This window comes from Cibotium barometz, chromosome 58 (assembly GCF_041138505.1).
Source record: "Cibotium barometz isolate CiBa-2024 chromosome 58, ASM4113850v1, whole genome shotgun sequence".
Classification (NCBI taxonomy): Eukaryota; Viridiplantae; Streptophyta; class Polypodiopsida; order Cyatheales; family Cibotiaceae; genus Cibotium; species Cibotium barometz.
The window spans coordinates 7,571,067-7,581,890 of record NC_141103.1 but is presented as its reverse complement, the minus strand read 5'-3'; the positions used below and the strand labels follow the sequence as shown (position 1 = coordinate 7,581,890).

General features: G+C 44.1%; 1 protein-coding gene across 2 annotated transcripts; it reads right to left on the bottom strand.

Moving 5' to 3' along the window:
- Positions 1-1,893: 1,893 nt before the first annotated feature.
- Positions 1,894-10,236, bottom strand: LOC147605849 (protein ESSENTIAL FOR POTEXVIRUS ACCUMULATION 1-like). 2 transcript variants are annotated; one of them, XM_086792939.1, is made up of 11 exons: positions 9,730-10,236; positions 8,992-9,057; positions 8,790-8,878; positions 7,755-8,681; positions 7,535-7,655; positions 7,280-7,447; positions 6,398-7,192; positions 3,418-6,292; positions 3,105-3,268; positions 2,917-3,036; positions 1,894-2,805 (listed from the first exon to the last, which is right to left on the bottom strand). In XM_086792939.1, the coding sequence occupies exons 1-11, from the start codon at positions 9,827-9,829 to the stop codon at positions 2,408-2,410; spliced, it is 5,823 nt and encodes a 1,940-aa protein (XP_086649065.1). In that variant the 5' UTR covers positions 9,830-10,236; the 3' UTR covers positions 1,894-2,407. The 2 variants fall into 2 exon arrangements, with proteins under 2 accessions (XP_086649065.1, XP_086649066.1); XM_086792940.1 differs by having other exon boundaries at positions 2,917-3,027.
- Between the last annotated feature and the right edge of the window lie 588 nt (positions 10,237-10,824).

The window sequence follows — 10,824 nt, the reverse complement described above, 5'->3', positions numbered from 1 at the left end:
CCCCACATGTATCCCAAATTGATCACAAGCATGTTCTACAAAGATCATATAAATCCCATGTACAAAAATCTTAGTTAGGCATAAACCTCAGTACTTTATTGTATCAATCATAAAATCCAACTTGGGAAATATAGGCTTTCTACTTCTTTAGCTGCAATAGCAAAACTACAAGGTGGTCCTATAGAGCAAACTCCAAGCAACTTCTCATCAACCCTGCAGTCTGCAGCAAGTGCACCAATGTAATATCTCCTTTAACACCAAGGTCTTGTAACAACACAATCTGTGTGTAAATTTCCAAGGTCTCACAAGCTACAAAGGACTACGTGGCAAGCCTTAGATGCTTGTGGAGTCTCTCCTCCACATGGATGTGCACCTCGCTGGCTGCCTGCTCGTGCCGCACTTGTGGGCCCTAGTGGGCTGTCTGGCATTTCCTCTGTAGTTGATATACCTTGCTAGGCATGCTCATTGGGTCTGGTCCTCCCTTGGGAATGGTCGGTTGTTGGCTCATCTCTTGCAAGACCAAAATGGCAAATTCTCCCCTCCCAGAATGCATGAAATATTCCACCCAATTTCATGAAGCAATCTCCAACAATTGCAGAAATTTCCATTCTCCTTGCACACTACTTTCTTTCAATTCTATTAGCATCTTCTGACAATTTTTTGGCCATTCTGTTGTTAGGCCTACCTAGAGGTTTCATTCTATTGACTATACAAGTTAAGGAGTAGCACCTTGTAGTGTAGAGAATCAATGCGTGTATGGAGCTTGGCGAAGAGCACCCAATCTCAAGCCATCTATGGCCTGTATGTTTTTCAGTCATCTACTTCTGGGTTCGTTTGATTAAGCAGTCTTACTTGAAGCTACTGGTAATCGAAAAACTTTAATTCTGTCAAATTTTGATCATTTGGAATCTTCACAACTTTCAACTTAACTCAATAAATTGTGGAAGTTCTAACTGATGATGCAAATATCATCGATTACATGGAAGTACGAAATGCAACAAATCCTTTCACACAAACTATTCAAATATCCTTTGTTGATGGTGTCTTACAATAATCTTAGATAGTCCTTTAATGTGAATCTCGAGATAAAAAAATAAAGCTGTCTAATTGGGACACCCAAATATGCAATGGCCAAAAATGCAACATGCAATATACAATTTAATCTTATCTTCGCAACAAAAACATCCCAGAGATAGAAAACAAAACATGTGCAAAATGGTAACATGTGCAAAATGGTTATAGAACACATAACCCATTCATAAGTCAGCAAGATAAGAAAAATATCCTTCAAGAAAGTCGAGCATTCCACTTAGTCTCAACAATATTGACATCGGCATATTAATTCAATTATACTCAATAGACTATAGTAGTAACAAAAGAACTCTTGAATTGATGCCCCTCTCTAGTGGAATCAACATTTTTAAGTTCCTCGCATTCAGCTCACAAATGCTATCATCAAAATAGTGAATGCCAACTATTGAAGCTTTGCTTCATTTTTTCAAAACCTTAACTCGAGCATTGCTACTACTTATGAAGGGAACTCCATATCCTGGGTACAAAATACTTGGCATGAAGCGTTGACTTTCAGCATAGGTAATACTGAAGAGATAAGTCGAACCAACAATTAGTAGCATGTTAAAGCTGGGGTAAGTAGACATAAGTGTAAAACAGAGAATAGGTGAGTCGAATCTGGCCGATGATGGCTCTCATGAGAAGGGTGAATGAAAGCCTAGGCTTTGAAAAGATCCAATCACATGCAAAACAAGCCTCTCTTCGAAAGGGCCTCCCTGGTCTCGATACATTGAAAAAATCAGATAACTATTTCAAGAGGTAGAATTTATCCTACCTGGAAAAAATATGGATAGCAAGAAGCAAAATCGAGAAAAGCACAGGTTAGACAAAAGCACTACTTTTATGTACATCTCAGCAGTTCTTTGAATGGAGTGACAACAGGTTTAGAGTTTGTTCATGTGAGCCTCTCAGCCCCCCTACACATTAGACCATTGTGCAGTCCATCACTATGCACAACCCCCTAAACCCCCATGGAACCTCAGTAAAAACATTGTAAGCCTCATAGTACAGTGGGCACCTAAAAGGACCTGCTTTCTCAATGTCAATCTCTATGAATGGCAGAGAGGGCCCCTGATGCACCTCTCTCTAGTACTCTGTATGACTACGTGTACTAATCACTATGAAAGGCAGAGGGTGCCCTGATACACTGCTCTCCTCCAGAAGGTGTACCAATCACTAGTGCACACCTCATTGTACTCAGTAACTTAATATCAGAGAATCTATACCCTTACAAAATAAATAAGCATCACATCACGAAGATTGAATAATGCACTCCTATAATGATACGCGAAGACCTAATCCTAATGTAGACCACCTAAATCTATGACCAGTTCAGTTAATCATTAATGTGCTGGATCTCTCCCATTAGAATCCTGTTGCTGCTCGAGACATTGAACCCTAACACAAGAGATGGATCAACCACCTTCTTGCCCTTCTTGCCCTTTCTCTTTCCAGATCTTACCGTCTCGAAATCATTGTCTTCATCCTCAGAAGTTCTCCTGTTTGTGGTGTCTGTCCTCTTCTCGCTGTCAAATGAGTCCGAGTCATCCTTGATCACCGCCTCACTCACAGGAAAAACAACACGCCCCACCTCAGGAGGAATCAACTCCTTGTGACGAAGGAACTCAACTTTGAAAGCCTCCACCAAGGGCTCATTGCCAAGATACATCGTGAGATAATCCCCAGCTTCGGATATGGATGGCAAAGCCATGCAAAACTCCAAGAGTGACATGTCTAGCAAACAATTTTAAGGCTACAAATAGGATTTCAATTGAGTGAGGATACTTATTAATACGATGTTACCAATAAAACACAAATCATGGTAAAAACAGTCCAGAAGGATACGGCCCTTGCCATTGAATTTCTTGATCTGACCTTCGCACCATTGACGAAAGGCCTTGGCTTCCGTAACAGTAAGCAAAGCCTGTTGGGGGGCTGCTGTCAGGATCGAGCCATCTGCCACATCTGACCCAAATTCACTTAATCATGTGGATGTGGAAAAGCATACCATACAGACCTTGTATAAAGTATACCTTCTAATTGCTTGCTTGTCACCTTCACTGAAGTTGGCTTGGATATGGTTGCAGAAAACCCTGACAAAGACGGGCCACCAACTGCTGCTTGACGAGGTAGGATTCCCTTTACAGAGACTCCTGTCATCATATGATCCCTCTTAACTGGTGCAATATGGTCCGACCTGATAGCCAAAAGTTCAAAAGTCAGTCAAGGAGGAATGGTACTAGCATGTCAACAGAAAAAATGCAATGCATCCAGCATACTACGGAAACTCCATTACATAGAATGACTTCAGTCTTTAAATTCAAAGAGTAGTTGCAAAAACCTTACCATTCTGTCCTAGAAGGCTGTTTAGTGATTCCTGTGTCATTATAATCCCAAAAAAGCTCATCGTCATTGTCCAAAACACCAGTCTTTGGCTTCACCATGCCAGGGTGAGCTTGTGATGAGCTCTGATTTCTTGCTTGAGCTAGAAGCTGGGACGGAGAGGATAATAGAGGCCTTTGCCATGCAGATTCATTGCTGTTTATAGGTATGGGATTAGAAAGTTTAGGTACAGTAGCTTGCATCTGGTGTTGTGTAGATCGCAGAAGCCGTTCCTGCTCATCTCTTGCCTTCTTCTCCGCCTCCTGGATTTCCTTGAGTGATTTTGCCACCTTGGCATGTTTGTTTGGATCCACTGACCATGCAGGTGAAGGTTGAGAGATTATCCGCTCCTCCTTCAGTGGCAAGAAATCACCTAGCGAAGGACTTGGAGGAGTGACAGAGGCAAACTGATCAAACACATGGAGCAATTTTGGAGATTTACCAGCAGTGGATAGACCTGAGGCAGGCTCTGGTACTGTGACTGAAACAGTCTTTCCAAGGGTACCAGCCTTGCCTTTAGAGCTCCGTCTCTTGCTTTTCTTTGTGTCTTTGGGTTCCACAAACTCACCCTCATCAGTGTTTATTGTTGGAACATCAGTCAATTGGTTCATCGAGCCAGACATCTCTTCATTCATTGCAGTAGGCAGGTTACCCACATTGCCATTTGCACTCAAGGCAAAAGAACTGTCCCAGTTAGGTTCACCTTGGCCTGCATGAAAAGATGAATGGACAAAAGAAGGAACTTGAGGGGAATCCCCTTGAATCATAGGGGTAGAATTTATCCAGGAATCCGATACTGCACCTAGAACCAGTGACTCCATGTGGGCAGCAGGGTCTGCTCTTTGCCAATCTGTTTCCTCTCCCTTAGATTTTGTAGGTGCTGCACCATTCCAAGCCAATTGGGAAATCGGATTCATGATGCGAGTGATTGAGTCCAGCTGATGGATACCAGACGACATGTTTGGAATAGATGGCTCTTCATTGAGCAACATTGAAGCAGGGACCTCACCTCGTTTTGATGGCAAAGATGACGCTAAGAGCCTCGATAAGTCCTCACCCATCAATTGGGCTGTTCCGTTTCCTTGCTGCTGCTGCATTCTGAGAGCAATGCCTTGACTATCCTTTGAAGACTGCCTTAAAAGTTCTGCGTTAACAGAAAATTTATGTGCCTCAATCATGTGATCATTCATAGAGGCTATATTTTGTTGCAAGTTTAGACCAGGCAGCTGACTTTGTCTAAAGTGCTGTTCGATTGTAGAAGCATTTCTCTCCCCTCTCCCATACATTTCCCTCAATTCCAAATCAACACCACGTTGCCCAACACCCCACCATCTGTCTGCAGCAGTGTCATTTGATTCTTTGATGGGTGTTCGAAAAGCTTGACTTTTTCTTAGCATGTCCACTTCCAGAGGAATCGAACCACGTACTGGCAAACTAGTTTGCCTTTCAAACCTTGCCCTTTGCCCTTGAAGATGTGCTAACAATTCTGCAGGCATCGCTTCCACTCTTGAGGTCCCTCCTAGCAATGCTGAAAGATTCCTTTCTGCTTGCAAGTTCATAGGTGTCCGCATGTCTACTTTGGGCTGCTGCAATTGGGAAAAGTCAGTACCATGCAAACCTGGCACCTCTACCTGCAGATTTTGAGCTTGAGGCTGATGAATTGGAGGAAAGATTGGCTGGCAGTGCAGCTGCTGCTGAAACGCTTCATGGGGGCGAATGGGGGCAGATGCCTGAGTTCGTACAAATTGGCCAAACTCGTCCACCTCCCACACTCCAGATACACGGTGCTCATCAAACTTCAACTGCTGCTGTTGAAGCAAGTGTGCATGCTGCTGAGCTTGAAGTTGTTCTTCTTGTTGCCGCCGGAGGAAGAGTTCAAGTGAGACATCTTGTGACTGTCTTTGACGCAGCTGCTCCAATTGCTGAGCCTGTACATCAACTCTGGAGTTCTCTTGCAAATAGCGTTGTGTCGCAACAGGCGTATGTAGCAGGTCAGCTGCAGGGAATTGTTGATGCTGCCTCAGAGACTGCTCAAAAAATGTAGGTGGAAGCTGCTGCTGCTGTTGAAGTCTCAAAACCTGATCCAAAATGGAGTTGGCATCAAGCATCGGTTGCTGCTGCTGCTGCTGCTGCTGCTTCTGTTGAAGTCTGAAAACCTGATCCAAAATAGGGTTGGGAGCAGGAATTGGTTGCAACAGATGGGATGGTAACTGTTGCAAAGGATGTGGGGATGGTAACTGTTGCAATGGATTTCCACTGAAGTCATGTGAGAGAGCTGGATTCCGGAGCTGCTCTAAGGAAGGAGGAACAGATGCCCGTTGTTGGTTTAAAAATTCTAGCAACGAATGTTGCTGCTGTTGCAAAGGGCGTGGGAGGGGAACCCCTAATTGAGAGGGTTCCATTTGTTGTTGTAATTGGTGCTTCTCAAACTGCTGCAGTTGGTGCATGTGAAAATCATCTCGTCCATGCAAGAATGATGAAACCTCAGTCTGCAAGGCATCACGCCATGCCCCATCCGTCGTAGATGGGCCTGGTGATGAATTAGCTGATAAGGGATGTGTTCCTGGCTGCCAAAGAGCTGCTTGAGGTACTTGCAACCTCGGGGGCAGATGCCCATCGGACCTAGGCATTGCTTCAGAAACTGGCTGCACAAAATCACTCCTAGTAGTCCAGTGTTGTGAGAAAAGAGACTGCTTTGACAGCTCCACACTTTCTGTCTCGACGTCAGGAAAGATAGGCATACTGCGTTGAAGTGAAGGAGTTCTTTCAAGAAAAGTATCTTCTACATGCCTGTCAAAATTCTTCTCTCGTGATTCAAAAAGCTTGTGAACTGTCGCATCTGCAGCAACACACAAGAGCACAAAGTTTTTTGAATAACGTAAACACCAAATAGAAACAAAGCATGAAAAAATAATGAAACCTTCCAGAGCACCAAAAAACTAACCTCTCCTGCCATCAAATAACTGTGAGTCATTAATGAGCAAGCTTCTGGCTCTCTCCAGAGAGCCATCAAATACCTCTTTACCATGCAACAAGGTTTGCTCACTAGCTTCACCTTGTTCAATAGGATCAAGTGTCGCCTGTTGAGAAATTTTTAATGGCAAACTCTCTTCATCAACAATATGATCCCTCTCCTCCAGATGTTTGAAGGCAGTGTTGTGCCCCGGAAGTAATTGTGCCTTCGTTTTCAGGTGTGGCATTATAACACCCAACTGAGTGAAGGGAGTATCTTCCGGAGCATCAGCAATACGAACTAGAAGATCTGTGCCAAAATAACCAAGCTCAAACCAACTTATGATATCGACACCAAGGAAAGGGCCTTGGATTTCTCCTTGAGGATCAGTGTAGAATAGAGAAAGTTCTTCTGGTGGAGTATGGACATAATGTGCTTCTAGAGCCTCTTTCCTCTCCTCATGCTCCATCCTACCAGCAAGCCCCGGGGCATCCTTAAACGGCATAGCTATGTACTTATCAAAAATCTCTGATTTCCCATCAAGGCTGCCACCTTCTTCCATATTTGAGTTTCTTTCAAAAAGTCCCGCAACCTTTTGCCTTCTCATCCTATCACTTGACCTCTCTAGATTTAAGTCCTCGTAATCTGTTTGGCCTAAGCCAGAATGCTTACCCTGCCTCTCATCTTTGATATCCATGGCACTGTTAAGTCTCATGAAACCATCTATCTCCGATGTGTGTGAATGCCAATATGCCAAATCAAGTGTGTTGTCAACACTAGGGTTACCTAGAAAGCAGTCAAATCAAAAACGCAGTGTCAGAGATTGTATGAAACTGCAAATCATGTGCTTACAAGGATAGTAGAAGCACTCACCCTCTGGCTGGACACGGATATCAATTGATTTAGCTGAATCCAATCCATTACTGGCTTTGGTCTGAAAAGAAACAATGTGCTTGGAGGCCACGGTATCTTGCACCTGCGTGTTTCTAGCAGAAAAGGTATCTTCTTTATGAACTTCAGAAATCCCATCTTCTTGGCCACCTGTACAAACAACCACAATTTTCAGACCTATAAACACCAACAGCATCTGCTGGCAGGCCAGAAATGTAACACAAGATTTGTAGGTACCAATGATCTGGCCTCTGGAACGATTCTGACTAACATCCTCACGATTTTTGGTATCTTTAGGGATTGAGTACACAGCTCCACTGCTGACAATGTTGCCTTTCCCGATCCCTTCCAGAATAGTCTGTATAAATTGGAGCTTTTAAGGCACAGACATTTATAGAACTATAACACACCAAAACAGCTGATGTGATGGACTGTAAACCTGGGGACTGGGGCTCACCTCTTCTTCCACATCAGGTGTAATGAAAGCCAAAGGCTCAACAGGTTCTGCCTGCGTTAGCTGAGGTGCTTCCATGAAACTTTCAGGAAATTCAGTGAAAGAGGAAATAACACTGCTTTTCCGGTATATATCCAAAAGCTTAGCCCTCGGATAACGGTACCCTTGATCAACATCAGACTTATCTACAACTCGTGAAGCACCAATAGAAGAAGAACGCAAACCAAGCACCACACCACTCCCTGATAAATTTGCATGGCCTCTGCCTACCGCGAAGCCAATGGTAGAACTATCACCACGTCCTCTCCCCACACCAAAACCTGGAGCATATTTTGGAGGAGTTGAACCCAGAGGGGGAACCTCTCCTTTGCCTCTTGAAGCGATAGAATGAGGACGCCAAACGCGATCACGAGCAGAAGCATCAATCTCACGGTCATTTTCAATTCGACTGCTATTAAGAAGAGAATGTTGCCTATCCTGATGTTGCCCACCATCTCCTTCTTTCTCATTTTCCAGCCGCTTCTCTCGCCTATCCTTGTCTTCAGGACCCCAACGTGTGCTCCATTTGCTCTCACGGCGGACAGCCTCCAACGTGGTGTCCCGACTCAAGGAGTCGGACCAGCGGTCTGATGAAGGAGTGCGTCTACCCTCAGCTGAATCTCTTGCATTTGTGGAGTTCTCGGACCATCTTTCAGCCCGCCTGGAATCATTATTACCATCCCCACCTTCCTTCCACCTGTCACGTCTACCAGCTTGGGTGGTCTCTCGTTCCTCTTCCCTCCAGCGATCTCGGCGGCCACCATCAGCATCTGTAGCTGTGCGCCACCAATCTCTCCTCTTGTCAGTATCACGATTTCCCTCTGTCCTCCATCGCTCCTTAAACACGGAATCGCTGGTTCCTCCATGACTGCCAGGGGTTCGTGGAGATTCCTGGAAAACCAAATTCCACCATAGCATTAACCAAATGGCATATTGCATGAAGAACACTTGTGGCAGCCAGAAAAAGAACTGTTTTTAGCTGATAACCAACTTACTAACCATTGACAGTGGTGGTGGCCTGCTGTCACCAGATTTTGAAATCAGCCACTGAGGAGACAAAGGGATAGTATTCTCTTGCCCCAGTAGATCTGCAAAAGAGTCAAGACAGCGGAGTGCCAGTCCTTGAGACTAGATTTCCACAAACAGCATGCTTCAAAACATGCTTTATTGAACAGAACAGGTCACTGAAAACATAGTTTACCTTTCGGCTCTGCATCACCAGATCCAAGGGACAACTTCGTCACCTCAGATATGTTGTTTCCTTCATCTGCAGCATATATAAACTCAACAACCATGACAAAATCTCTCCTAAAAACTGTAAAGATATAACATGCGCTCATGATAATCCATTATAAGGCACACTCAGAGACTTACACTAACAAACCACTCAAAGCAGAAACTTCATTGGCTTAGCAAAAGAGGGTAATTATTTCCATGAGAGCCAAAAACATCAAGACCAAATTGCCTAGGGTTCAGCAATAGCCCCATCCTGCACACACACGCCCCCCCCCCTCCCCCCTGATTTTCACTGTTGGAAAAATAAATGGGACCCCAGTTTTTTGGGGGCAAAACACAATGGGCATGTTTTTGCATCATGAATGCTATACTCATCAGCATTCCAAGTAGCCATCACCTTACATATTTTTTCTGATTTTCCCTATTTATCTTCCACCTTGAATAACTTAAAAATTCATCTCATATATATTTTTTGTTCTCCCAAGAATCTGCACAAAAAATGTATTCAAGATGTCTTTCTACTTTGGAAATGTTTGCTACTTTTGCTTCTGATTTTCTCACCAAAACTTTGCAATAAAATTAAATTGTTGCCGGCAGCTTTTTCCAGAACGGACTGTGTTTAGGTTAGGGTTTACTTTAAATACGCAAGTCCTATCGAGATACACAGAGCACTCTACTCTGAGAAACAAGAAAAGAGAGATACCGTGGATCCTCGAGAGCGCGGAGATGATGAAATTAGAGCCACCTGCGCCTGCTCCGCCTGACTCTTCGCATCCAACACCATCGATTTTGGAGTCCGCCATGGATGAAGAGAGGGACTTAGGGTTTTACAAAGCGATCGGGGAAAGCGAAAGAAATGCAGAAAAATTACAGAGAAATCCGATTTCTATGTAAGAAAATTAGGGTTTCACAGAAAACAAATGGTGCAGAGAGCTAGGCAATGAAAAGAGAAGGGGGCTACGGCCATGGCAGCGAGGGCACAAAGGAAAATGGCAAAGAGTTCAGCATCTTCGGATGTGAATTAAAAAAAACCCTAAAACCTGTTGGATGTATCGAAAGCGAGGTCGTGGCTATGGCGTCGGAAAGCTCTGTAGATTGTGCGTACGTGCTTTTCTGATCGGAGGAAAAAGAAAACGACAACCGGTGCTTGCCAGTTACTTTCCCCCTCGACCGGCTCCACCAGCTAGCATTTTTTCTGCACACCAAAGATAACAATTCAGAAAACAGCCATATAATTATTGTTTCCCCCCCTCCCCCCCAAAAAAAAAAAAAAAAAGATAACAACAATTCAATCTCCAAAACAAAAATAAAATTCTCCTTAGGAGTTTACAAGAGTAGATGGATAGGGGTATCCATCACACCCATGTTGTAGGCTATGGCATTCTCATGCATCATGAGTCGTAGTGGTTCTAAAGTTACAGATTCCAAACCATCCATAACACCCAACTGATTTTGCAATTCATGCGGTGTATCAAATACATACAGTTGCACAAATTGTGGCATACCATTACGAAACCAATTTGATGATATCCAATGGCACTCATGGAGGCAGCACCCCTCTCCCTTTCCCGAGGGATGGCGAGATTCATCCCTCGAGATCCTCTTGCGCACCATCTTCCTTTTCCCGACGGAAGATCTTCCCTCTACACTACATGATGAGGGTTGGGACTTCGAGGAGGAGGACACCCAAGGAGGAAATAAGGGGAGAACTCTCTTAGCAGCAGGCAGGAGACACATACACACTCTCTCGGACAGACACTCTCTCTTGTATCACATTCATTGTAGTACCTTGAGGAGG